General features: G+C 44.7%; 1 protein-coding gene across 1 annotated transcript in view; it reads right to left on the bottom strand.

Moving 5' to 3' along the window:
* PPP1R14C (protein phosphatase 1, regulatory (inhibitor) subunit 14C) overlaps positions 1-27,315 on the bottom strand; it is a 123,249-nt gene that overhangs the window by 64,078 nt on the left and 31,856 nt on the right. Inside the window, exon 4 of the mRNA XM_005884732.2 lies at positions 14,902-15,008. Within this exon, the coding sequence (XP_005884794.2) occupies positions 14,902-15,008 (107 nt within the window). The remainder of the gene's footprint in view (positions 1-14,901; positions 15,009-27,315) is intronic.

Here is a 27,315-nt window from a genome sequence, read left to right as displayed (position 1 = left end):
GGAAGGAAGGAAGGAAGGAAGGAGGGAAGGAAGGAAAGGAAGGAAGGAAGGAAGGAAGGAAGGAAGGAAGGAAGGAAGGAAGGAAGAAGAAAGAAAGAAAGAAATTCTCCCCTACTGTTCAGAGATGAGGAAAAGTAAGGGGGATAGAAATGTAGCTTCGTGTCATTTCTCCTAAGAAAGATTAAATACCCCTGGGCCTGCCTGTGAACTCAGCTTGTGGAATATTGTCTCTTTCTGTAAACTAGGGTCATTTGTTTAGAGAAGACAGTAGCCTCTCTAGCAAGTAGCCACTTGCCTTCCCCCTTCACTGCCAAATGTTTGGGAAGAGTTGCCCATTGGCCCATGTCTCTGTCTTTCCCTCTTACCACTCAACCTTCTGCATCCAACTGCCTCCACTGGTCTGAAGGCACCAACCAAGGGCACCATCGACCTCCATGTTGCTCAATCCATAGGTGCTTTTCAGCTCTTATCTAACTTGACCTCCTGCCACCTTTGACCATCTTGAACCTCTCCCTCCTCTTCAGACTCTCTCCTCTCTTGGCTCCCTTGCCAACACCCACCTCTTTGTTTCTTCCATTGCAGCGAGTTGTGTGTGCTCCTTTCCTACATCCCCGCCTTAAAGGTAGGTGGTTCCCACTCAGCTGGTGTGGCTCAGCAGTTGAGCATGGACCCAGGAACCGAGATGTCACTGGTTTGATTCCCCAGTCAGGGCACATGCCCAAGTTGCAGGCTTAATCCCCAGTTGCAGGGAGGGGGCGGTGCAGGAGTCAGCTGATCAATGGTCCTGTCTCATCATTGATGTTTCTACCTCTCTATCCCTCTCCCTTCCTCTCTCGCTAAGAATATATATATATATATAGAAAAGATAGGTGGTTCCCTCAGTTCCTCCTTTGCTCATTCACAGGCTTTCCCCAGGTGATTTTGTCTCCTGCTGAAGCTCCCACTTTGACCCCCTACCACCATCTACCTGCCACAAACTCCCCAAATCAAAGCGGATTTCTGGTCGGAGCTTTATGTCCACACGTAGACTGCATTTAGTGCCAATGCACTATGCAAGTATGTTCCTATTGGAAGTACACAATAGAGAACAAAATAGTAGAGTGAATATATTTTTGGCCATGGATGGTCAGTACAGTAAAGGATGCTCTAGCATAGTATCTTTTAAACATTTTTTACCCCAAACCACAGTAAGAAATACATTGTATGTCATGACCCAAATATATATCCACACACATAGCTTACCCAAATTACATGTGATACTCTCTGACACATGCTATTCTATTCTGTTGTGTTTCATTATTTTTAAGGAATGCTGCTCACAATCTACTAAATTGATTTCCAGCCCACTAAAGGATTGCGACCCAGAACTTGAAAACTGCTGCTGTCAGCCAGAACAGTGCCCGCAGGTGCCAACCCTGGCTCTCCTCGGTCTTAATGGCACACTTCAGGCTGGTTATTTACTCACCTGGCACTTTCTTTCTGTCATTACTAAGTTACTAAGTGTTCATGTAAACAGTGTTGACCCAAAATAGCTGGCATAGGGCATGCATGTGACCCTCCTGCAGGTGCCACAAAAAAACTAAAGAAGAAGAATGTTGGACATTAAGATGCACCTCCACTGACCTCCACGTCCCCTCAGGAAATGGCCGAGTGCCTGGAGGATAAGATCAGAAGGCCATTAGCAGTTGGTAGAGCCTCCAGCTTGAGGACAGGTATACAGTGATGGGTTCCAGCATGAACCTGAGATCCCAACTGCACGGATTGAGTCTGGCCTCTGCCACTCAGGCACCGTGTGACCTTTGTAAGTTACTTAACCTCTCTGTGCCTCCATTTCTCCATCTGTAAAATGATCAGTAGTGCTTGTGTCACAGGCTGTCCGGAGGGAAAATGAGTTCCTGGGAATAAAGCACCTAGAACGGTGCCTGCTGTTATGTGTGAAGGAATCATGAACACTGCAGAGAGGACTGACTCACCATTGTTCTAACAATGTCCCCAAGAGTCTGTGGCCACACCATATTCTGACTTCAGGGACATGAGGAGAACAGTGAGAAAACATCTCCATAGGGATCCTGCTCCCACTCGCCACACAACACGGTCCAGTTATTGTTCCCATTGACAAGTCCCAATAGGTGGAGGTGAACGCCAACATCCAACTGCTTACCCAGTTGACACCTGCCCCTGGATGCCTTGCAGTCACTGCAAGTTACAAATTCAAACTGAAGTCACCACCTTCTCCGGAAGAACCTGCTTCACTTCCTATCTTCCTATTGCTGGGACTGTTTAGCACCATCCCCTTCTTTGTCCAATCTAGAAACTTCATCCACTGTACCCAATCAATAAGCAAATCCTAATGATCCCACATTTATCTGGATCTCAGATCTGTCCCCTCCTGTCTGTTCCCACACTCCCTCCCAGATTTCTCCTGTGCTTTCTTAGCTTGATCCCCTGCCCGGCCTCCCACCCCCTCTCTGTATTACTAAGCAAATGAGATCATATCACTTCCCTCCCCGATCTCTTCAGGTAAGGTCCAAACAACGTAGCATTGCACAGGAGCCTTTTCTTGCTCTGTTCCTTACTTTCTGTGCAGACACTCCCCACCCCACCCCTCACACACACAGGTCATGCTGCCCAATATGTCACTCAACTTGGAGTTCCCAAATCAAAAACTGCCCCTCTCTACTTCTGCCTGTGCCCATAAACTCCCAACTAAGCTCTTCTCGATTTCCTAGCGAGGTGTCACTCTCATGTTTGCCCAGGGGCCACCATCTGTCTCTCTATCACATCACCCATCACACCTTCCAGTGATCAGGTCTCTGCCCACGTGTCACCTCCTCACACAGGCCTTCTTTTTGCACCACCACTCCACCCCCTCACCCTCTCTGTCTCGTCCTCATTCTTATGACGACTTGAAAATGTATATGTATTTGTTGACTGCCTAGCTCTCCCACCAGAAAAAAATATATATATGGAAACTTCATTTGGGCAGCACTCTATCGTTTACCTTGGTATCTCCACTTTCTGAAACAGTGTGAGACTGTTAGTAGCACCGGACACCTCCCTGTGACAGAGGAGCCTGTTAGGTCATCTGTCCCTCCTCTTGAAGATGAGGACGTGCCTAACTGAATTTCTGTTCTTAGAACCGAGAGCAGAGCTTACCACATGGCAGGGGCCCCAAATAGTGAACAAGTGAAACTATCTCCATTTCTGGCTATACACATTTTTTAAATATATTTTTATTGAATTCAGAGAGGAAGGGAGAGGGAGAGAGAGAGAGAAACATCAATGATGAGAGAGAATCATTGATAGGTTGCCCCCTGTGCAGCCACTACTGGGGATCAAGCCAGCAACCAGGGCATGTGCCCCAACTGGGAATCGAAGGTCAATGCTCAACTACTGAGTCACACCAGCCATGTCACATTTTTTTCTTGATTCTCCAATGCAAATATGCAAAAATGCAGGTCTGTCTCATCTCCCATCAATGAGGCCCAAACTGGTGTGTATATTCCTTTAAATCATAGCAAGTCACAATTCTCCCCTCTACAGATCCCTGGGTTTTTACTGTTTCCACAGTAACAAAGGAAACAACTGTCACCCAGTTGTCCCAGCGTCCTACACAATCACCTTTTCCTCCAGTGTTCAGTTCCAGCTTTTCAACACCGTGTTTGTTTGAGGCCGTTATGAGACAGCGACTAAGGAATCAGGTGTAAAATCAGATTATGACTCCAGCCCTCCTCTTATCCGACTAGGCCATCGCCCAGCGGTTGCTTTGCATCTGCAAAAGTGGGAATGATTCCAAAGGCTACTACCTAAGGCCATCTGTGGAGAAGGACCAGCTTTGTTTTCTCCCAGGTCATTGGACCAAGGTGCGGTCCTACAGTGCACAATTCATCTGCAGCATGTGTCACCTGCGACTCACCAGGGACATCTGACGACACAAGGAGTGGTCTAAAGCAGCGGTTGCCAGCCTTTCAAACCTCACGGACCACCAGTGGTCTGCGGACCACCGGTTGGCAACAGATGGTCTAAAGCCTGTCCTCTGACACCAGTCCATACCACTGGGTCCATGACAATCCACCAGTGGTCCACGGACCACCGGTTGGCAACAGCTGGTCTAAAGCCTGTCCTGACACCAGTCCATACCACTGGGTCCATGACAACGTCAAATGTCTCTGAAACTTGGTTAGCCTCTCCCTCCCCCAACCCCCCTCCCACCTGGCAAAAGGTGAAGAGATTTAGAAGTACAAATTAGTAGTCACAAATTAGTCATGGGGACATAAAGTACAGAGTAGGGAATATAGTCAATAATATTCTAAGAACTATGCATGGTGCCAGCTGGGTACTAGACTTATTGGGGCAATCACTCCATTTGTTATATAAATGTCTGATCATTATATCATACACCTGAAAGTAATATAATGTGTCAACTGCAACCGAAAAAAATGTAAATGTCTCCAAAACTTTCCAAACATCTACTCTCAAGTTCTGCACTTACATCACCACGAAAAGTACAGAGTAGGGAATATAGTCAATAATATTCTAAGAACTATGCATGGTGCCAGCTGGGTACTAGACTTATTGGGGCAATCACTCCATTTGTTATATAAATGTCTGATCATTATATCATACACCTGAAAGTAATATAATATGTCAACTGCAACCGAAAAAAATGTATATGTCTCCAAAACTTTCCAAACATCTACTCTCGAGTTCTGCACTTACATCACCACGGACCAGAAGCGAGAAGCAAGCAGCTCACAGCTGCACCAGGTCAGGAGCACAGTTGGGAAAGCAGTGCCAAAGGTCATGCTTTGTCATTAGGACTGGCTTAGAAACCGTCATGGCCACAATAATAGCAGTAGTAACTGGGCACTTCCCTCCAGCTTGAGAGAATGAGACGCTGGTTTTCATTTCCTCCTCTGAAAATCTCTGATAAAAGTAGGGCTGAGTCCAGCGACCCAGAAAGATGGTCACCTTCTGCCAAGGCCACGTGGCCATCGCTCTGTCTGTACACCGTGTGCTAGAGAGGGTGGCGTGAGAATCCTCCCCTTGTCTGTTTCTCTATGTGTCTCTCAGGACTGCTGGGATAGTTGCACTGTGCTGTGTGTTGTGTTGTGTAGCAATGTGTGTTACCATGGGCTCCATCCTAATGGACAAGGTTCTGGGTAACAAAGAAGGGCCTAACATTCCAGTGTCAATTATCTGGAAATTTAGAAGGTCCTTCTAGAAGCCAAACTCCTTGGGCACCACTGAGGAAGGTAAAAGAAGCAATTTTTCTTCAGCCTCATGATTGGATTCTGAGATGTCCTCCACAGGGAAGTGGACACACAGCCGTGGTGGGCAGGTTCTAAGCTAGTCTGGTCCGGAGCAGATGACCCAGGTTTATAACAGTTTGGGTCTAATACTACCAAAAGCTACCCATCACTGACACCTGTTATGAGTCAGGCACTTTAACATAAACATTACCTCATTAAATTTCCCCACAGCCCTGCGTGGTAAGCTATGTGCAAGGCTGATGAGCATGTTTGAAAGATTGATAATCATTTTTGAAAGATAAAGAAACCAACATGCAAGGTTGATAATCATGTTTGAAAGATAAAGAAACCAAGCTCTGAGAAGCTAAGTGAGCCCTACTTCACCCCCGAGATTTTTCTTCAGCCTCATGATTGGATTCTGAGATGTCCCCCACAGGGAAGTGGACCCACAGCCGTGGTCAGCAGGTTCTGAGCTAGTCTGGTCCGGAGCAGATGACCCAGATTTATAACAGTTTGGGTCTAATACTACCAAAAGCTACCCATCACTGACACCTGTTATGAGTCAGGCGCTTTAACATAAACATTACCTCATTAAATTTCCCCACAGCCCTGCGTGGTAAGCTATGTGCAAGGCTGATGAGCATGTTTGAAAGATTGATAATCATTTTTGAAAGATAAAGAAACCAACATGCAAGGATAATAATCATGTTTGAAAGATAAAGAAACCAAGCTCTGAGAAGCTAAGTGAGCCCTACTTCACCCCCGAGTTTAAAGAGCAATGGTGGTGGTGTTGCTCTTATATCAGTCAGGGGCAAAGCAGATGTACAGTCCTTAGTTCATCCTAGCTTGAGGCCTGTGTTGGCTCTCCTCGGCCATCTTCCATTCTTTCCCACCTTAACTGCTCTCTCCTCTGTGGCTTTGCTCCACACAAAAACACAGAATCATCATCATCAGTTCCTCCATAAGTGCTTAATCAAACAGGTCGATTTCTATAGAAATGCCCGAGTCAGCCACAGTGGGAATTTCACTGTACAATTTGAAACTGGTGAAGCAATTTGAAATATAAAAAGAATGTACCTTTAGGAACAGACAAAAACACCCCATTTATAGAATAATAGAGGAATCAGATGGAATTATATAGTTGTGTATATCTATCATACCACCAAGAAATTGAATAACCTAAGTAGAAAAATACAAGCATACAAACAAAACACCTTAAGTAGAAAATGGCATTTTTTTCCAGCTTTCATAGTTAAAATAACAGAAAGATCAATTGCACTGTATTGCATACCAAATGTTTGACATCTAGACCAAATTATAACCCTGTATGTCAGGGTAGAGCAATAATGCTACAGCCCAGAAAAAGACCCAAGCAGTCAATGTAGATAATGTCCTCCGTGTAGACAGCAGAGCCACACGCTATAGAATAAGTAATAACTAACCTTAACCTCCTCTGCCCCAACTGCCCAACCCACAGAGAGAGAACATTATTAAAAATCCCAGATGCCCTCAGGCTCTCTGACCCCCTAGAAAGAGTTTCTATAGAGAGAAGCCCAGGAATGCGGGAGTGCATAATGAAGGAAGAGAAGCCTCGAGGTCCTTCCCACACTGTCACTGTATATATCTCAGAACTGCGATTGTCATCGCAGCCCTCCTTTCAGAAAATAAAAATGCTAGTACATGCATGCTTCTAGAGAACCAAGAAGCGTGGCGCGTTCCTGGGAAACAGGAAGAAGCTAATTTCCCTATTGTGCTGCAAAAGCAGCCAGGCGGGAAGGAGCAAGTCAGACTCCACACACAGGGGGCGAGCTGGGCCATCTGTGGTTGCTAATCCTGGAATGCAGTTCTGGTTGGGTTCCAGGCTGGAGCCAAGCTGCGAGCGGGTGATTGGTGTCTCTCTTCCTAATGTCCAGGTCCTGTCCTCCCTCAGGTGCAGATTCCAAGTGCTCTGTCCCTCATCACAACCCTGTGCTGGCAGAGCTTAGCACAAGCCTTTCCCCTCCCACATGTCCCCTACTCCTCCCTGCCCCCAAGGCCAGCCCTCCCTCTCATCCTCCAGGACCAAGGAAGCAGCTATTGACTGGGGTACACCAGCTGTGTGATGACAGTCGGCAAAGGTCCTGTGCTGGGTTGAATAGTGTCTCCACCCCCCAAAATTCATGTCCTTCCTGGACACTCAGAACGTGGCTTTCTTAGGAAATTAGTGAGGATATGGTCATACTAAGGTAGGGTGGGCCGTTAGTCCAGGAAGACTGGTGTCCTTATAGGAGGAAAAGAGAGAATGCTGTCATCACGGAGGCAGAGAGTGGAGTGATGTGTCTACAAGCCAAGGAATGCCAAGCCACGTGATGCATCTACAAACCAGAAACACCAGAAGCTAGAAGAGGGGAGGAAGGATTCCCCTCCCAGAGTCTTCAGAGAGAGGGTGGCCCTGCCAACACCTGGCTTTTCGACCACATCTCCAGAACTGGGAGAGAACAGATGTCTGCTGTTTTGAGCCTCCCGGTTTGTAGCACTTTGTTACTCCAGCACTAAGACCTGATGCAGAGCCTTAAAAGGCGAGTGTGCTCCTGGCTGCTAACTACAGTCTCCGGCAGACTTGGGACAGAAAATACGTTCTATCTCAAAAGACGGCTCGTGTGGCCTCACAGGGGCCACTACGCTCTCTGCTTGGTGGAGGGCTGCGAGGCAGCGTCCAGGCTCTGCAAGGAAGAATGCCATGGGCACTAGTATTGTCAGCCATCAACCCAGAAGAGAGAGTGGCAGCTCATGCCACCTCCTGCCAGTCCTGCTGGAGGCACTTCCCAGGGCTCAGAGCTCGGCACCCAGGTTCCAGTCAGTGGTTCCCGCTCTCACCCACTGTCCTACCTGTTGAAAAATTTTGTTTTTCACCTTACAGGGGGGAAATGGAAATAAATACAAAATACCACACTTAGAATTAGAAGTAATCTTCTACAAATGTCTTTTTGGAAATGTTTTTTAAAGGCTGGAATTATTAATTCTTGTTCAAATGCACTGAGTGTCAGTTGATGTTTTTAATTAACAGAAACTGGTCCCAGTACCTAGTTAGTAGGCCAAAATGTTAGAGAAAGAATCCTGCAAGAAAAGACCAGCTTATAAAAGTTTAAACATTTGAGATATAAAATAAAAGTGGATTTGGAAAATTTGTGAGGCTGGAAAACATTAGTTTTAACCAACAGGGTTTAGATTATAAATTTTCAGGAAAAAAAAATGATTTGGCTTACTCTATTACCTTGTGCTTAGTGTGGTATTTGGCAAGCAGTAGATTTAATGAATAAATACATGACTAAATATGTTAATTTTTTAAATATGAAAGATATTTAAATACCAAATGCTATTTGGACATAAAAATATCATGTCGGTAATCTGTAACTCTTCTATACTCTTCTACTCAGCTAATTATGAAAGAAACATTGAGAATTACTTAACTGTTCTAAAAGTCAATATTCAGGAGAATATTAATACTACTACTATGACAACAGCAATACTTATATAATTCTACAAAATGCCAGCTACTGTCATAATTGCTTCTTGTACATTTACTAACTATTTAATCCTCACTCATCATTTTGCAGATGAGGCAATGGAAACACAGAGAGGTTAAGTAACTTGCCCAAATCACACAGCTCGTAAGGGCAGAGCCAGCCAATGTAGCCCCTTCCCCCTCTCATCACAAACATCTCCAGCAGATGTTCATGAAGTGCCCACTGCATGCCAGTAGCACATCTGGCCATCGCTCTGAGTCTCTGAGGGGCCAGCTCTTCCTGGGCACCGCCCACTCACATTCCTCCAAACCCAAGATTCTGACACCCCACAGCCTCCTTCAGAAAGCTCATGTCCAGACTCAGCGAGCTCTCGCTCCATTCTCTCCCCGGCCACCTCCATCAAGCAGGTACAAGGAATCCTTTCTAATGGAACACCCCAGAGCAAGGTATCTCCTTCAGAAAGCTCATGTCCAGACTCAGCGAGCTCTTGCTCCATTCTCTCCCCCGCCACCTCCATCAGGTACAATGAATCCTTTCTAATGGAACACCCCAAGAGCAAGGTACACATCACTTTGTAATTGGAAGGACCTAGAGTTGTGGCTTGTCTTCCTGAGGAGGAAAGTTAGTGTTTGCAAATAAACTCACTTTGCTTACTTAAAAGCTGAACTCTTTGTTTGCTTAAATAGCTGTCTTCCCACATGTTGCATGTCCTCTGGACATGGTTAGAAAGGCCAGAATGAAAAGTGAAATTTTTAAACAGACTAACAAGAGGATGGTAGTGATCATTCTATTCACAGGGTGGAGACTGATGACTTCTTTTCTTCAAACCTCCTGAAGGTTCTAGTAAGTTTTCTGAGTGCACATGAGAAATTAGAATGAGACTGCAGGAGTTTTGTTAATGGGGATCATTTACCTGATGTGGTCAAGATAGTATGTGGATCATATTTATTTAATATATTTTTATTGCTTTCAGAGAGGAAGGGAAAGGGAGAGAGAGAGAGAAATATCAATGATGAGAGAAAATCACTGATTGGCTGCCTCCTGCACGCCCCCTACTGGGGATTAAGCCCACAACCCGGGCATGTGCCCTGATGGGTAATTGAACCAGTGACCTCTTGGTTCCTGGATGGGTGCTCAATGGCTGAGCCACACCCAGGCAGACTGGATCTTGTTTATTTATGAACTCCTCAAATGGCCCAGGACACTTCCCAGGCTGTAGCTAGTTAGCTGACCTTGTATTGGCATGAAACGATATTTTGAAACTATTCAGAAAAAACTTTAATCCTTACATTTATTTTTCTGGGAAGTAGTGCCACGCAGGGATTTTATGCGGCGCTTATCTCCATCTGGCCCGTGAGCCCTACACTCTGCTTGTGCACCTGCTCATGTCTTAGTAACACAGTGTGTGCTCATTAGAATAGCTAATTGCTATGGCAAAGACCCAAACTATGTAATGGCTGCACTACTACCCAGTGTATTCTGTGCTCATGTATATTTTAATTCTAAGGAAATGCACAGCCCTCCCCCATAGCGGCCCTCCCCCATGCAGTCACTTAGAAAGACAGCCAGACTCATAAAAACTGCTACCTTCAGCTCATGACAGTCCTAGGCGAGGAAGGGACAGCCTAGAAGACAGCATAGGGTAGCTTTTCAGAGGCCAGGCCAGGAACCAGCACGCATCACATTCTATTGGGTAGGACTCGGTCACGTGGGCCACTCCTAATTGCAAGGGAACCTGGGAAATAGAGTTTAGCTATGTGCCCAGGCAGAAAGGGGAACAAGGTTTTGATGAGCCCACAGCAGCCTCTGCCTCATAATGAGTTGTGAGATTATGGATAAGCCCTGAACCTTATTTCCTACTTTCAGCAGAGATGTGCCATTCTGAACAATGTAAGGTGTAGGGAGACTTTTAGTTAATATTTTAAAGTTCTGTTTCTAGGGCTTTTCTGGACAACTAAAAACTGATAAAGTCTTAACTATTGCAGTAATCCACACTAGGCCTTGGAGTCAGCTAGACCTAGCTTTGAATCTGGGCTCTGTCACTGAGTAGCTGGTTGATCTTGGCCAGATGTTAAATTTTCTAGCTTCAGTAAAATGGGTGCAAGAACAGTGCCTACCTCATAACGGTGTCAGGACGATGAAATGAGATCACGCGCTTAGACTCTAAGTGATTAACATGGGGCCCAACACAGAGTAAACCCTTGTAAGAGGAATCAAATCTCATTTCACTGAGACCCCCAAACAACAGTAGATACCACACGCCAAATTAAGTGTGAGACCACCGCCTAGGACTGCATAAAGGAAGTGGGGAGAAGGGGTCATGCAACTCGCACACCCCTCTCTCGCATTGAGGGTATTCACAGAGAGGAGTGGGGGGTTGTTTCTGGGAGTCCCGCTCACCCATGCACGAGGGGGCAGGTTGAAGGCGCTTGGTCCCTGAGTTCAGATCCTGAGGGGTGGGCTTCAGCAATAGCGCTTGGGAACACGGTGGGCCAGTGCCTGACTCAGGCCAGGGGGACCTACTTGAGCCTGGCTGTCTGGCTGACGGGCAGCAGAACAAGAAGAGGTGGTTGCATTAAATCAAGGATGGGCCCTGTGAAACTGCCCAGTCAAATGCCCCTGGAGGCAGGCCTTCAGAAGAGGGCCTGCCCCGCACTGATTTGGTTGAGCTCATGCTGTGGGAGCCCTGTATTTACACTCCATTCCTTTGGAAGGAATAGAGCAGACCATCCTAATTTCTCGTGTGCACTCAGAAAGTAGCAACACTGAGTAGATCACCTTCCAGAAGCATCCAAAGTCTGAAAGCCCATGAGGAATTTCAGCTTCAGACATGATTACTCCACACATGGTCCTAGCTGACCCTGGTCCATCCATCCAACTGTGACCTCCTGGTTCATAGGACATTCAACCACTGAACCACACTGGCTAGGCTGATACAGTTCTTAAAGCAGAGAGGTTAACTTCACCCTCCTGGAGAGAGAAATCGCTTTCTGGTCATTTAACATTTTAAGTTGTTCCCACATTCTCCTAGGAACTCGATCATTCACTGACCAGATTCCCTAATTTCACCGATTAGCACAGTGTTACACAGACTTACTCTCTGCTCAAAACCCCAGAGCAGCAGGACATCCTTCAATGTTTTATATCTTTTTAAAACCACTCTCAAAAAGATCTCCTTGGTGATGTAGAGGGTCCTGTTTTGGTTAAGCTCTGCAGGGACTGGTTACATAATTTGGGGAGGCGGCATAGTGTAAAATGAAACTACTCCAAGATTATCAGTAATTTCAAGACATCAGCAGAGCATGAAACCAAACATGAGGCCCTGCGGGATTGCACAGGCCTTCCGTGGTGAGCTTCACCCGCCCCCTCCCCCGCCCCCAGCCCCAGAATCGACTTTTCTTGACTCTGAGGAACTTCCTGAGTAATACAGCCTCAGAGTTTCTTAGAAGTGTTGACATCAGCCTCATTGTGAAACCATGTTTATTCAAATGCAAATGGATCACTTTTGTCACTTCCTTTTGATTCCAGACATGGGGTTCTGAGCAAAGAATCTCAACTCTAACTTCCTCCAAAACAGCACCAGGCACTAGTTCCCCAGGGGCCTGGTGGTCCCTCATCTCCACCTGCAAGGCCTTCCCCAGCCTGCAGCCCTCAGCCCCCAAAGAGAGTACAACAGACCTATTTGCACAAATAAAGGTACATTCTTCACGTCCACCAAGATCGATCTAGTCAGTGCCCACAGGGCCACCTCTTCAGATTTTCAAGAGAAGCCAGAAATACAGATTTTTCATGTGAAATCTCCTCATTTTAAAATGTCAACTAAATAAAAATTTAAGAAAACTGCAAGCAAAACAAAAGATGCCCATGAACATTATTTAGTTGTGAACTGTAGTCAACTAATTTTGTCCCAGTTGAGAGTTACCTCTGCAGGACCTACACTGCCCCTGGGGGTGGCCCCCACAGCCTGCCCACAATGATGTCCCCACCTTAAGGCTGCACCTTCTCCCCATAGGCTTGGTTACAGAAAGGTGTGATTTTATATGTACATACGGAGCAACTCGGGATGGCCCGAGCTCCCTCAAAAGCAGAGCAGACCAAGGGGTGCTGGGGTCTCTTTGTTTATCCCATGAGTGGGGAAGACCTTCTCGTTTACAAGCCAAGGGAAAGGATGAGAAGGTGAAGCTTGGGATGTCCTAGATGGAGGGGAAGTTGGCCTTGGATGAAGCCTGTTGGCCTGGATGGTTGGGAGCCAGTGAAGAGAAGGAAATGGCCATGGACTGGGAGTGGTGAGAATAGAGGATGAGAAAACCAGGACAGGATGTGCTGATGGAGAGGACTCAAAGGAGTAACCCATAAGACAAACCCACCCACTTCAGAGTTTTGCCCAAGGCTGTCCCTTAGAGTCCAGGCCTCATCAGAGAACTGGTCGCAGAAGTGGCCTTTGGCCCTGGGTGGTGGAGTCCACTCCTGGAGAACAGTGCTCCCTTCCAGAAATTCCCCTCAGAGCAGCATGAGCATGACTGTGACTGACTGAGAGTCGGCTAGCTGGGCCCTCAGATCGCTCCAAGGGCAAGAAGCACAAAGTACTCTCCTGCCCTGGCAGCTCAGAGAGGAGCAAACACTCATAGAATTTGCTCATACTTCTCATTGTGTGTTTCTGTTTGATGAATTACAGGCTCCCAGGAAGTGCCCACAGCAGTTTCAATAACACAATAGCTCTTGATGGGGTGGTGAGGGACAACTTTGTAAAGCACCTGATTGACACCATGAATAGGAAAAGGCAGCCAGACACCATTCCTTCCCAGAACTGAGCTGTGTTGCCTGGAGCCAGGCTATGTGGACTGGCCTGAGGGACCAGGGAAGGCAGGGCAGGAGCTGAGGGGCAAACAGCTGACCCTGCCCCATAGGCAGGCCTGGACTTGACCGTGATGCTCAGGGCAGACGAAGCTTCCAGGAGGCCTGAAAGGACCAGAACCCTCTGTCACCCCTGAGATTCTGGGACTCAGATTAATGACCAGGATGGCTTCAGACCACCCAAGGCCATTGTTGTGGACACTTAGCCAAGCTTGACCCATTCACAGGTGTGAGCATTAGTAGATTAAAACCCGAAGTGATCTGAGGTGGGCAGTAGCAGCTATTGAATGTATCCTGATAGCAGAAATTATTGACAATAGCTTTCAAATCTATCTGTGAAATATGAGCCAAGTGCAAATTTGGCAGCTACAGTATCTTGCAGATTTAATCAAAGGAGATGAAGTATATTTTTTTGTCTAAATTACCCAGTATGGTTTTGAACACTGACTACATTAACCATGCAGATTTTAACTTCTACTTCTCTCTAAATTGTGCAGATACATGGCAAATATTTAAGTTAGAAATGACTTGTATTCTTAAACATTTTACAGGAAACCATATACACTTAATATATTTGTTTTAATTTTTATCTTACTAAAGTAATAAAATTAATCCTTATGGAATTTTACACAAATCTTCTCCATACTCCTTGCCTATAAAGCAATGCAAACTTTCAACTAAGTGCCTTCAATGTATTTTTTAAAATATATTTTTATTAAGTTCAGAAAGGAAGGGAGAGGAAGAGTTTTATTGATTTCAGAAAGGAAGGGAGAGGAAGAGAAACTTCAATGATGAGAGAGAATCGTTGATTGGCTGCCCCACCCCCACCACCACAGGGGCTCAAGCCCTCAACCTGGGCATTGAACCATGACCTCCTGTTTCATAGGATGATGCTCAACTATTGAGCCACACCAGCTGGGCTTAAATGTAAGGACTGATTTTATAATTGTGCCAGTGTATAGGAGTATAAAGAAGGAGGAGGGGAGAGGGTGGGAAGGCGGAGGAGAGGGAAAGGTGTTGCAGACTTCCCAGGTAGCCATCAGCACCTTCTGAAACAGACAAGAGTGGGTGAGAGATGCTCAACCATTGAGCCACACCAGCTGGGCTTAAATATAAGGACTGATTTTATAATTGTGCCAGTGTGTAGGAGTATAAACAAGGAGAAGGGGAGAGGGAGGGAAGGCGGAGGAGAGGGAAAGGTGTTGCAGACTTCCCAGATAGCCAGCAGCACCTTCTGAAACAGAGTGGGTGAGACCACCTTTTCCCAGGCAGAGGGGAGCAGCCCATACCTGACTAGTGGCTGTCTCAGGGGTACCCGACCCGTCGAGGAGATGCTGCCGTGTCAGAATCTGGAGCCCCGTCTCGTGCAAGTTAGCTTTGGTGGCTTCGCCTGCTCCTGCAGGGAATGGGTGTCAAGGAGGCCCCCATGTAGGATCTTCTGTGTCTGAAGCTGGTTTGTTCTACTGAAGTGCTGAATCACTCGCGCTCTCTCCCCACCCAGTGAAATGCAGACGTTACAGCTTTTAGTTCTTTCTTTTCGTTGCAAAAAAAGAGGCTGTGGCCTCTTTGTGATTTTCCGTTTGTATCAGTTCCTCAGTGTGTTGTCTCTCCTTACAGGACTGATGAAGAAAATATTTAATAATGTTCTTCAGAGTCATGGCACCCCCATCGGAGCAGCCAGGCATGGTGGCATATGTAAGGCACATGGAGACACATGGAGGTTACAGCTTTTAGTTCTTTCTTTTCGTTGCAAAAAAAAAGAGGCTATGGCCTCTCTGTGATTTTCCATTTGTATCAGTTTCTCAGCGTGTTGTCTCTCCTTACGGGACTGATGAAGAAAATATTTAAAAATGTTCTTCAGAGTCATGGCACCCCCATCAGAGCAGCCAGGCATGGTGGTAGGTGTAAGGAGCATGGAGGCCCAGGGGGGTGCCTCTGAGTCCTGAGAGAGGGGTGACAGAGCACCTGGGAGAGGGGTGAGAATGGCTGAGAGGAGGGAGCAAAGGGAGTCTTGGGCGGGTGGAGCAGGTAAGGGGAGCATGACTTGGAACTGTTCCAGGGATTCAGGCCCAATCGAAGCAGGAAACTGAGGCAATCTCTCTATACTGAGCATTGGACCATCTTGTTTGTATACCATTGATTCATACTTGAACCATACAAAGAGCCATCTCTATATATACTGCCCAAAATATTGTTAGGACTGAAAATGCAAGACTATGGGTTCATAGAGAACCAACCTGTAAAATCAAACTTCATGTGCCATGTACACTAGTTCTGTATTGCTGCATAGCAAATTACCTCAAAACTTAGCTGCCTGAAACAAATATAAACATATATAATCTCACATAGATTCTAAGGGTCAGGATTTTGGGGGCAGCTTTGCTGGGCTGATCTAGCTTCAGTCTCTCATGAATTAAAGTTGGGGCTACAATCATCTGAGGGCTTGGCTGCGGCCAGAGGATCTACTTTCAAGATGGTGCACTTACGTGGTTGTCAAACTGGTGCTGGCTGTTGGCAGGAGGCCTCAATCCGTTATCACATGCATGTCTCTGTAGGATTGCTCCAGGTCCTCACAACCTAGAGGCTGGCTTCCCCCAGAGTAAGTGATTCAATAGAGCAAGGTGGACACCACAATGTCTTTAGTAATCCAGTCTTGGAAGTCACACCCTTTCACTTCTGCAGTATCCTACTGTTTACACAAGATTGCTACCCTATTTAGTGTGGGAGGGACAATTCAAAAGCATGAATACCAGGAGGCGAGGATCATTGAAGCCATGGTGGAGGATGGCTGCCATACCACGGAAAATGCATGTGTTAGAACCCATTTAACACCAATGCATTCTTAGGATAAATGATCAACTGAAATCCTGAGAAAATCCAGTGCTGTCCAAGTTTCAAATCCATCCTGCATTCTTACCAGAAATACCAAACTCCACTTTCCTTTCATCTTTCTACTTACCCCTGAAAGAAAAGGACTAAGGTTTCATGAAATGCTCAAAGGTGAGACTCCCGGGGAAAAAGAGAGGCAGAAACAGCATCCTCTTTTCTTTCAAGTCACTGGAACATATATTACTACTTGCTTGAAAAGTGCCACCAAGATAAAAGACTGCTCTTAATCAACAAATCAAAGCAAAGTAATAATTGAAATCCAGTGAAATCCAGCTCTAATAAAAAGACCAAAGGAGCAATTTGCTAACATAACACAGATGAGATGTGATAGCATCAAACTCAGAGAAATGACAGCCGATAGAGGAGTGAAGAAAAAAAATGATTTGATGTTAACAAAGTCACTTTCACACAGATTGATTGGGAATTCTAAGCCATGGTGGCCAAAGTGAGAAACGACAACAATTATCTTCTGTCAAATATCAAGGCATTCAAGGAAACTTCCCTTTCAATTAATTGCAATCAACATTTGTCACCCAAAGATTGTGTGCAGTGTACTGTGCCCATTACTTAGAGGGGACATCTAAAAACAAAGAAAACATGTTCCCATTGCTCAGGGAGCTTATACTTCATGGGAAGAGAGGCACACACACACACACACACACACACACACACACACACACACACACACACACAGATAAGTCAACCATGAGTGACTACAGGGAAATACAGGCAAGGGATTATGAGAGTGCTGAATGAAGATGACCCAAGGAAGACTTCCCAGAGAGGTGGCTATTGAGTGGGGCATTGCAGGATGCACAGGATGTTGATACATAGGGCCAAGGGGGAGAGCAATTCTGATGGAAGAGCTTAGACAATGCAACAGAGGTTGGCAAATGCAGGATTTGTCTGGAGAACAGAAACAATTTAGACTGGAACTAGAGTGAAAGCTTGGAAGTGATCAGTGGTAGAGGGTTGTCCTTGATGGGAGAAGAGACTACGAGGGTGCACTGAGACTAAGACGTGCAGGGTCATTAATGCCGTGAATTTATTTGAAAGCAATGGAAACCATGTTGACAAGGTTTAAATCCCAGCTCTGCCACTTACCAGCTGCATGAGCTTGAACAAGTTACTTAAACTCTCTGCACCTCAATTTCTTCATCTGAAAAAGGAGATGGTAAGCCTGGCTGGAACGGCTCAGTGGTTGAGCATCAACCTATGAACCAGGAGATCATGATTCAATTCCTAGTCAGGGCACATGACCAGATTGCAGGCTTGATCCCCAGTGTGGGGCATGCAGGAGACAGCCAATCAATGATTCTCCCTCATCATTGAAGTTTCTCTCTCTCTCTCCCTCTCCCTTCCTCTCTACAATGGGTAAAAATATATTTTTAAAAAGGAGACGGTAATAGTACTAACTTCACAGGTTATGTATGAGATTAAAAGACTTTCTATAAGAACGAAGAACAGTGCCTGGAACAGTGTCCCACCATCATCATTGTCATCACCATTTGTTCAGGGAGATAACAAAGGCAGTTCTGTGAATGGAAAATAAGGGCAGACCTGTGGAATGTTGCAAAGGTAGAAGAAAAAGGACTAATGACCAGTCATATGTGAAACTATGAAGTGAGAGGAGTCCAGATACATGGCTAAGTTTACAGTCCCAGGAGAACGAAGAGGATGGAGATTGTACAGGTTGGGATAATAAATAGAGTTCGCTGAAGAAACAAGTGAATCTCCAAAATCCCAGGCTTAACAAAATAATGAATTATTTCTCCCCTAGGAGACATACCCTGTGGAGGTTTTGCTCCACTCAGACTCCCAGGGGCCGGATGGAAACCCCACCATCTTGGAGCTATGCCTCTGGAACAGTAGCTTCCTCTTATGACAGGGGATAAGATTGTTGTTGCCCAAGACCAGAACTAGTTCGTGGCCCCACCCAACTAAAGGGGGGCAGGGCTTCTAAGGAAATTTCGTGGCTATTCAGTGAGCAGTAAATGCCTCTGTTGCAGAATGAATGAGTTTAGGTATGGAAAGAAATAAATTTGGTCTAGGATATTGTATTAGTTTGCTAGAGCTACCATAAAAAAAATACCATAGATAGGATAAATTAAGCAACAGAAATGTATTTTCTCATAGTTATGGAAGTTAGGAGTCCAAGATCAAGGTATTGGCAGGTTTGGTTTCTCCTGAGGCCTTTCTGCTTGGCTTACAGATGGCCACCTTTTGCCCATCCCTGGTGTCTCATCCTGTGTCCAAATTCCCTCTTCTTATAAGGACATCAGTCAGATTGGATTAGGGCCCACCCTAATAGCCTTATTTTAACTTAATCACCTCTTTCAAAACCCTCTATCCATAAGCAATCATACTCTTAGATATTGGGAATTAGGGCTTCAAAACATCAATGGGAGAAAGGGGAACACAATTCAGTACATGGTGGATGTGTTGAGGTTGACCTAACTGAAAGAGTCATCTAAGGTTTCTCTTAAGAAGAGATCATTTTTGTTAGATGTTGGCAAGTTTTACGCAAAGTCAAATGAGTCCATTCGACCTAAGGAGCAGTGATCATGAATATTATTTCTGTTCAGTTTTGGACAGAACCAACCAGTTAAATAGCCTAAACATGAAACAGAAAGAGGATTTCCTCTTGCCTAAAGAAAAAAGGACCTCGGGAATATGCAAATGTTAACAAAGAGTGGGAACTCATTCACAGCTGTGAAGTAAGTAATGGGTTTGACCTGGCATTTATTAAAGAAATTGAAGGCACAGTGATGATCCTAATTAAAATAAAATTAATCTCGGGCTCATGCAGTAAACACTGACGCAAGGCAACATGTCCATGATTATTGCCTTACAGCTCTCATTAACCCGGGATTAGATCTCTGTCATTTGCCCTGTCTCAGCTTGCAGGCTGCCAATGTTTGGAAGAACAGTTTAAAATTCAATCAAGCAAAGAAACAAAAGAAACCAGACAGATGATTGAATGTTTCTCTCTCTTCATCCACATGTTTCAGCATCACAGAAAAATGGCCAGAAACTAGAATTACTAGAAAAGGTACCTTATGAACTTTCAGTGAAACTCTAATTAGATAAAATATTTTCTCGCTGTTCTACTTTATGAAAACCAGACAAATAAAAACATTGACCATGTTGTGAAATACAATGTAAGCCGAAGGTGCTTCCTTCTTAGATTTTTCCCACGGTGGCTCCCAGGATGCGGTAAAATCCCCTCTGACAGCCTCCATCTCTGCCCCTTTCAATAGATGTTTATTACGTACCCACTATGTGCTAGGGTACATATCACAGAGCAAGACAGGCAACATGCTGCCTTCATGGATCTTACCATCTAGTGAGGCCACAAAATGCTGCTTGTCAGGGCCAGGACCTCTAAGAAGACACAAGACCCAGGGCCGATTGTCCCTAGGGCTGATTACCCCTATGGCTGACTGCAGACTCCAGCTTCTCGCTCTCTGTCCTCAGACCCTGCCCTCTATCTGTTGGCCACACTAGTCAGCTCTCCGAGGCCACTGAGCCCATCCTCCCAGGGCCTGGCTCAGCCCACAGGCAGTGTCCTGGCATGAACCCTGTTTGCCTCACTTGTTGTGCAGCCTCTGTCCCCTTGGCGAGCCCTTCACTTGGTCTCCTCTCTTGAGGTGTCACCTGGGGATGAGACAGTCCTAGAGCCCTGCTTCTGACCATTGCAGAGATCTGGTGTCTGAATCCAGGAAATTATTTAATTTCACATGGTCTGTCCCATAAAATATAATAGAAATACATTTTACATAGTGTTAAGGAGACTTTTCATCAGTCTAATTTATGAACACATTTTAAAATTATTTCTCCAATCTTGCTGCAAAGGAAAAGGCCTCTGGTAGGCCATCCAAAGGTCTATTTGTGGTGAGGACATTTTATTTTAAAAAAAAAAAAAGAAAAAGAAGATGGTTTACTGTTAGACTAACAATTTAAAAAGATAAATGTTTGGCTAAAGATCACTAAATTCATGACTGATACTCATTAACAGTCAAAAGGGTAGGTAGGTAAGTCTTAGACCTTTAAAGTTCATCAGAAAATCACTTTGGTGTTTACCTGAAATGCTGATTTCTTCCCAGAAGGAGGTTGTGAATTTCATCACTCCCAGAATTCTGTCCCAGATGGAGTTTGGGACAATTTTCCCTTCAGAGTTGCAACTCAGAAAACACTTGCATGTATCACTGAAACGTAAGTCCTAATATACAATTCTTCCCTTCCCAGGCCTAAAGAGTTTCCGCTTTTCTCTTATTTTCTACTTATTTAAAAAAACTGTTTTTCATTTTACAACCAACCTCAGCATGAAAACCACCGCTGTGGCCGCTTATGCTTCTGTGCCAAAAGGAGGAGTAATGCCAGGCACTCTGCTCTACCAGGTTGTCATTTACTTACAAGAAAGGTGCGTTCAAAAGTCTCACTGCCCTTGAGGTGCGGAGGCCTTCGTTTAAATGTTTGATGCTTCATATTACTCATCATAATCCAAATGTTTTCTAGAAAACACTTCTAAATTTTATAATGGGAGCCAATATTACAAGATAAGAAAGTTCCTAGCAGCTTTACTTATAACGGGTAGAAGTCAGAAACAGCCCAAATGTCCATCAACAGGAATATGGCTGGTGTAGACAGAAGAAGTGTGTGTGATCATACAAAGAAACACTACTCATCATTTCCAAAAATAACAAACTACTGGTACAAACAACTGGAATGACTTTCACAATCATTATGAGAACAAAAGAAGCCAGAACATACTGTATGATTCTATTTATATGATGTTAACGAATAGGCAAAAACGAATCAATGGTGACACAAGTGGTGACCTCTGGATGTTAGAGGTGTTGGCTAGGAAGGGACATGATGAAGATTTCTGGAAGACTTCTAGAAACATTGATTTTAATCTGGGTGGCAGTTACATGGAGGTCAACGTGTCAAAATTTGTACTCTTGTATGTTATATCTCAAAGATATAAAAGAATATGCTCTATACCAGTAGACATCCACTTTAAACTCAACTTTTTAGAACAAATTTATGACCAATTCCTAAGTTTCTTTAACAGAGTCTTACATTTCATAATGCCGTGTGCTTCTGAGACATGTTTTTTTTGCATGTGGTACCCTCACATAAGTATTTATTGATAATTACTAGTTTTTATTTCATTCTCACAATAACTCTGGGTGGTGCAACGGATCAGACATTATTACTTCATTTTTATAAATAAACAAATTGAGGATCAAACGGTTAAGAGACTTGTTCAAAGTTTTACAACCGATTGATGACCAAGCCAGAGTTAGAACTCAGGTCACCTGACTCCAAATCAAATAAATAATCCTTCTACAACAGTCAGCCATCACCCCAGCATCCAAGAATAAAAGGAAGACCCTCAGAAGACCTGCACTGTCATTGCCCTTCAATCCCCCTGCACTTACAGGACTGAACGGTGGGTGGCAACTATCTGGTAACTACAAATAAAGTTGCCACATTTGACACACATATGCAAGCAATGTGCTTCCCTTTGTCACAGTGGTATACTCCTCTCAACAGACTTATGGGTAAGTATATTTATCCCCATTTTACAAGGTCTCATCACCGAAGCTGGCCTGACACTCACAGCCAGGCCCTGGTGTTCCCCTGTGGAACATAAACACTTTCAAGAACATCGACACCACACAGAGACATTCTCTGACCAGGATGGATCAAGACAAAAACAAGACCATCCGTCTGAACACAAAGGTTAGAACATTGCTGAAACAAATGACCAACGTCTCCCTGCCCTGGCAAATAGGAGTGGCTGCTGCTTCTCTCCCAGTCACAGCTCTAGCCTCCTCTGTCCTTTATGCCTTCTAGATAAGAATGATTAGGATCCCCAGCCATGGGATTTTCCCTACTTCCTGACAGCATCCAATGCAGATCAAAGCAACCCTTCCTCAAACCCTCCCCCAAAACACCTAATGCAGCCCAAACCCTGTAATTCCTGTCTCACACCCTCTTACTGACACTCCCTAAAACCCCCTCGCTGTGTTTCCTCCCCACTACAATGAGTAACAAACCCAATCTGCTCAACCACAGCTGAGCCCCTTGGTGGTCTCAGGCTGAAGAGTGATGTCATCAGCTTCCTGCCTTCCCGCCTTCCCATTCTGTGTCATTGAGAAGTATCATAAATATAGAAAACAAGATGAGACATATTTCAATATAAACCCATGGATCCTTCTTTAAGGATTTAGACTTCTATATTATAAACCAATGTCGAAGGGTGTCAGTGAAAAGGCAGGTGCTATTCCCTATGACCACAAAGTTTAATGAGCACCTATTTGAGCAAGCCCTACTTCTAGTTTCTACATTAATTAATGCTTAAGGTAAGAGGAAGGGCCAGGGGGCTGATGAAGAGTGTTCATATCTGGAGGTCAGACCCCAAGGAGGGCCAGGCAAGTGGAAGAAAGGGAAATGGATGTTCCCCGCTGTCCCAGACATGAGCACAACAGGGAGACAGATGGAGTTTGAAATACATGTGTTGCCCACCTGGCCTCAAAATGAGTATGTGATGACGGCATGCTGTACTGCCATTAAGGTACACAAGTGTTCAACTTCCAGCTAATACTTCCTTGCGGCTACAGGATTGTTCACTTTAGCAGGGAGGAACAACACTGAGGAACACATGTAATTTGGCTGTGATTATCTGGGGTTGGATTTTTCTGAAAATTTGCTGGATATAACTTCACTTAGTTCTTCAGAATTCCATAACATGGAAGGTCAGTGTGACTGGGGAACACAAAGCCACCATCCCAAGAACAGTGCCTATTTGTGTATGTTCATAATACATCCTCTACCAGGCAATTCCCTAATGAGTAATATGTAAACTCTCCAAAAAAAAGGGGTGTTGTTCAGCTTCCCAATGACCAGAGAAGCATGAGCTGGGACTAGCAGGATTCAGAGCAAATCATAGCTGAGAGGTGTTGATGGGGTCAGAAGTCATCATTTACATCACCCAGAGTTGCCTAGCAACTTCCATAACATTTTTCTCACTCAGTTTTTTCCCCAGCAGCACCATCCCTGTAGCCTGAAGCAGGCTATTGGTTCCTGGTTTCGCTGATACTTACCCAGATAACGTCATCATTTTCAGTGGGCAGGAGGAGATGGGCTTTTGCAGTCACCCTAGAACAGTGATGGCGAACCTATGACACGTGTGTCAGAGGTGACACGCAAACTCATTTTTTGGTTGATTTTTGTTAAATGGCATTTAAATATAGAAAGTAAATATCAAAAATATAAATCTTTGTTTTATTATGGTTGCAAATATCAAAAAATTTCTATATGTGACACGGCACCAGAGTTAAGGTAGGGTTTTTCAAAATGCTGACACGCTGAGCTCAAAAGGTTCGCCATCACTGCCCTAGAACCAGAGCATTGCCCACAGTCTGCACCCCATTTCTTCCAGCCACTTATTGACAAGCCAAAAGCTTCCAATGACTCCCCACCGACCACCAAATGAAGGAATCAAGAACCTCCACATCTTGGCTCTGAATTTCCTCCCAGCACTACTTTCTTCCAGCCCATTCAGGCCTCCTTTAGTCCCAGCTTTCTCCTCGTGCTGAGCCCTGCACTGTCTCATTCTGTGCCTGGGTCCTTGCTATTCACCCCACCGAGGACATCCTCCCACCAGACTGACATGACCAAATCCCACCTGCCACTCCTCAAGTCCAAGTTTTCAGGCTTCCTTCTCCCCAGCTTTTCCTGTGTGGTCACAGCTGAGATGGATCTGGCCTTCGTTGAGCCCCATGACACTGTCTCTGGACCTCTATCTTTCACTTATCACCATCTCCCTCCTTTACATCAGGGCTTTCGTCCAGGGCAAACAGTGCAGTTCCTAGACATGGGAGAGTATTTAATAAACACTAATGGAATAAATGGAAGACTGGAAAGTCATTGCATGTGATAAGATACATGATATTAAAATAATGCATCTGTGTTCTCTCTGTATTGTCTTCTTTTTCCTCGTTTATTATTTTGTTTTGCTTATTTATTTGTTGGTGCCTGCCTTCTAAATTGAAAACCTGTGTTTCCAAAAGTTCACCTGTTCCAAGAAATGTTTCCTTTTCTTCCCCCATTTTTTCTTTCCATATAAAATAACTCATTCAATTTTGTTTGTCCATTTATTCTGTCCTTTAGATTCTACATATCAGTGAAATCATCTGGTATTTGTCTTTCTCTGACTGACTTATTTCACTTAGCAGAATACCTTCTAGATCCATCCATGCCGTTACAAATAATATTTCATTCTTTTTAATGGTCAAGTAAATATTCCATGGTGTATATGTACCATAGCTTTTTGAAACAGACTCACAGAGACAGAGAACAGACTGATGGTAGCTAGAGGGGAGTGGGCTTAGGGGACTGGGTGAAAGGATTAAGAAGTACAAATTAGTAGTTACAAAATAGTCATGGGGATGTAAAGTACAGCACAGGGAATATACTCAATAATATTGTAATAACTACTGTGGTGCCAGGAGGGCCCTTGGAATATCAGGGGTATCACTTTGCAAAGTATATTGTTGTCTAACTACAATGCTGTACACCTAAAACTAATACAAAATAAAATTAAATGTAAACTGTAATTGAAATATAAAAAATAAAATAAAATTATGCTCTTTGCCTGGAACAGACAAAAATACAAAGCGTGCAGAAGCCACAACTCAGGAGGAGGTGTGATTTTACCAGGGCTGTGGTGAGGTGCCATGAACTTTACTCACAGTTTACAAGTGTGTTAGAGTCCATGGTAGGACTCATATCAACTCTGATGGGTTCCACTGCTCAGTATCAGGATCCTTTCTGAGACCCCAGGTCACTCCCTGTGCTGCTTATCTCTTTGTCCTTCAGGTGGCAAAACAGCCTGCATCCTCTCCTGACAGAGAAGCCCCTCAAGGCCATTCTCTCCCCCAATTTCCTAAGTTCATTCAACCTGCACCCTGCTGCCTCCTCACCCTCCTCTTGGCTACCCTGTAAGCAAGTACACAAAGCCTTTCTTTATAAAGTGTTTTCACAATGGGAAGACTGGCACTAGCTAAGCAAACAGAACTTACAGAGACTCCAGAAGTCCTAAGGCCACGGTTCCTGATCTCTAAGACTTGGCCCTTCACGTCTGAGCTTGGGTTTGGGGCTCACTCCTCCCCTCATCCTCCATACTTCCATGAAGACCAGCGAGTCCTTTCCTCCATTGTAGGCCCAGTTCCTAAGACAAGAAAGCAGAACAAGTGTGACCCCTTCTATTAGGTGGGCAATCCTTTGCCCATTGCTCCCTAGGAAAAACAATTAGAAATAAATTCAAGATTGCCGGGTGGAGGTATTTGATTAGCTATGAAAAGAATTACCCAACTGTTATGCATAGTTACAGGGCATAGTGACATCTCCTTCTCTAGGGAGCTTTTGAAAACGGTAGACTTTCATCTGCCAGGAACAATCAGATATGTCTGCCTAAAGCCAGGGAAATAAATGAACCAGTTGCTCAAAGTCCTCCCACTCTACAGCAGCCACCTCTTATGTAGACAGTTTTATCTTACTTGTTTGAATATTCATTCCTTCTAGCCCAAGGAAATGTCTTCATCACTAATTTGTCATAACATGAGTCAAGCAATTGGGAACCAACAGAAACACCTTTAAGAAACCAAGAGTCACACCCAGCTAGTGTGGCTCAGTGGTTGACACCAAGAAGTCACTGGTTTCATTCCAATCAAGACACATGCTCAGGTTTCAGCTAGATCCCCAGTAGGGAGTGTGCAGGAGGCAGCCAATCGATGTCTCTCTCCCATTGATGTTTCTATCTCTCTCTCCCTCTCCCTTCCTCTCTCTCTAAAATCAATTAAAAAAATATTTTTTTTTTAAATTAAACCAAGAGTCACAAAGCTATGGACTCACTTGGCGGAGGGGCCAAGGGGTGGGCTATCAGTCACTGAGGAAATTGTTTTCTACCTCGAGAGCTTCCCTGGGAAATCAGGAAACCAGTTGGAATAGCACAAAGTGAGACAGCCTCCACCTGGTGACTTACCTGTGGATAAAAGGCCAAACTTCTTTCTGGGTTGAAAGAAGAGAGTTCTATAGCGATTAGTCTTTCCCCTAGTGAGCAAACATCTGGACATTGCTTTAGGAAAGTTAGTTGTAGAAACCATAATTTTTAAAGGAGAGAGGGCTTCTATAGCATAATAGTTAAGAGCAAGTGGATTTGGGCTCAGATAGCCTTGGCTTGAACTCTGGCCCTGGCACTATTTAATACCTGGTCCCAGTTATTTAACCTCAGTAAGTCTCATTATCCCAATCCTATCTAATAATAGAGAAACATGGTAATTAACCGTAACTTCGTTACCCTTCCCATTGGCTATTCAGCGAGATATGCAAATTAACTGCCAGCCAAGATGGCTGCCGGAAGCCAGGCAGCTGAAGTGAACATGAGGCTTGCTTGTTCCAGTGACAGAGGAAGCCAAGGTTCCCCGCCTGCCGCAGCCCAGCTCTGAGCTTGCACTCTAAGAAACATTGTTGCAAATATAGAAGCTAAACAAAACCCAGAAAACTGCTTTCAGTTAGCCGGGCTCTCAGAGCTGGAGTCACAACAAAGTTTCAAATACAGAAGGTAAACAAAGCCCAGAAACCTGCTTTCAGCAGTCGAGGTCTCAGAGCTGGAGCCGAGCCTCAGAGCTAAAGCCGGCTCTCAGCTCCAGTGACAGCCATAAAAGGTAAATAAATCCCAGAATTAAAAAAAAAAAAGAAAAAAAGGAGAGGTTGGGAGCTTCAGTCACCTGCCAGCCTGA

Source organism: Myotis brandtii, unplaced genomic scaffold (assembly GCF_000412655.1).
Source record: "Myotis brandtii unplaced genomic scaffold, ASM41265v1 scaffold847, whole genome shotgun sequence".
NCBI classification, from domain to species: Eukaryota; Metazoa; Chordata; class Mammalia; order Chiroptera; family Vespertilionidae; genus Myotis; species Myotis brandtii.
The sequence above is the reverse complement of the archived record's forward strand: the minus strand, read 5'-3'. Positions and strand labels throughout refer to the sequence as shown.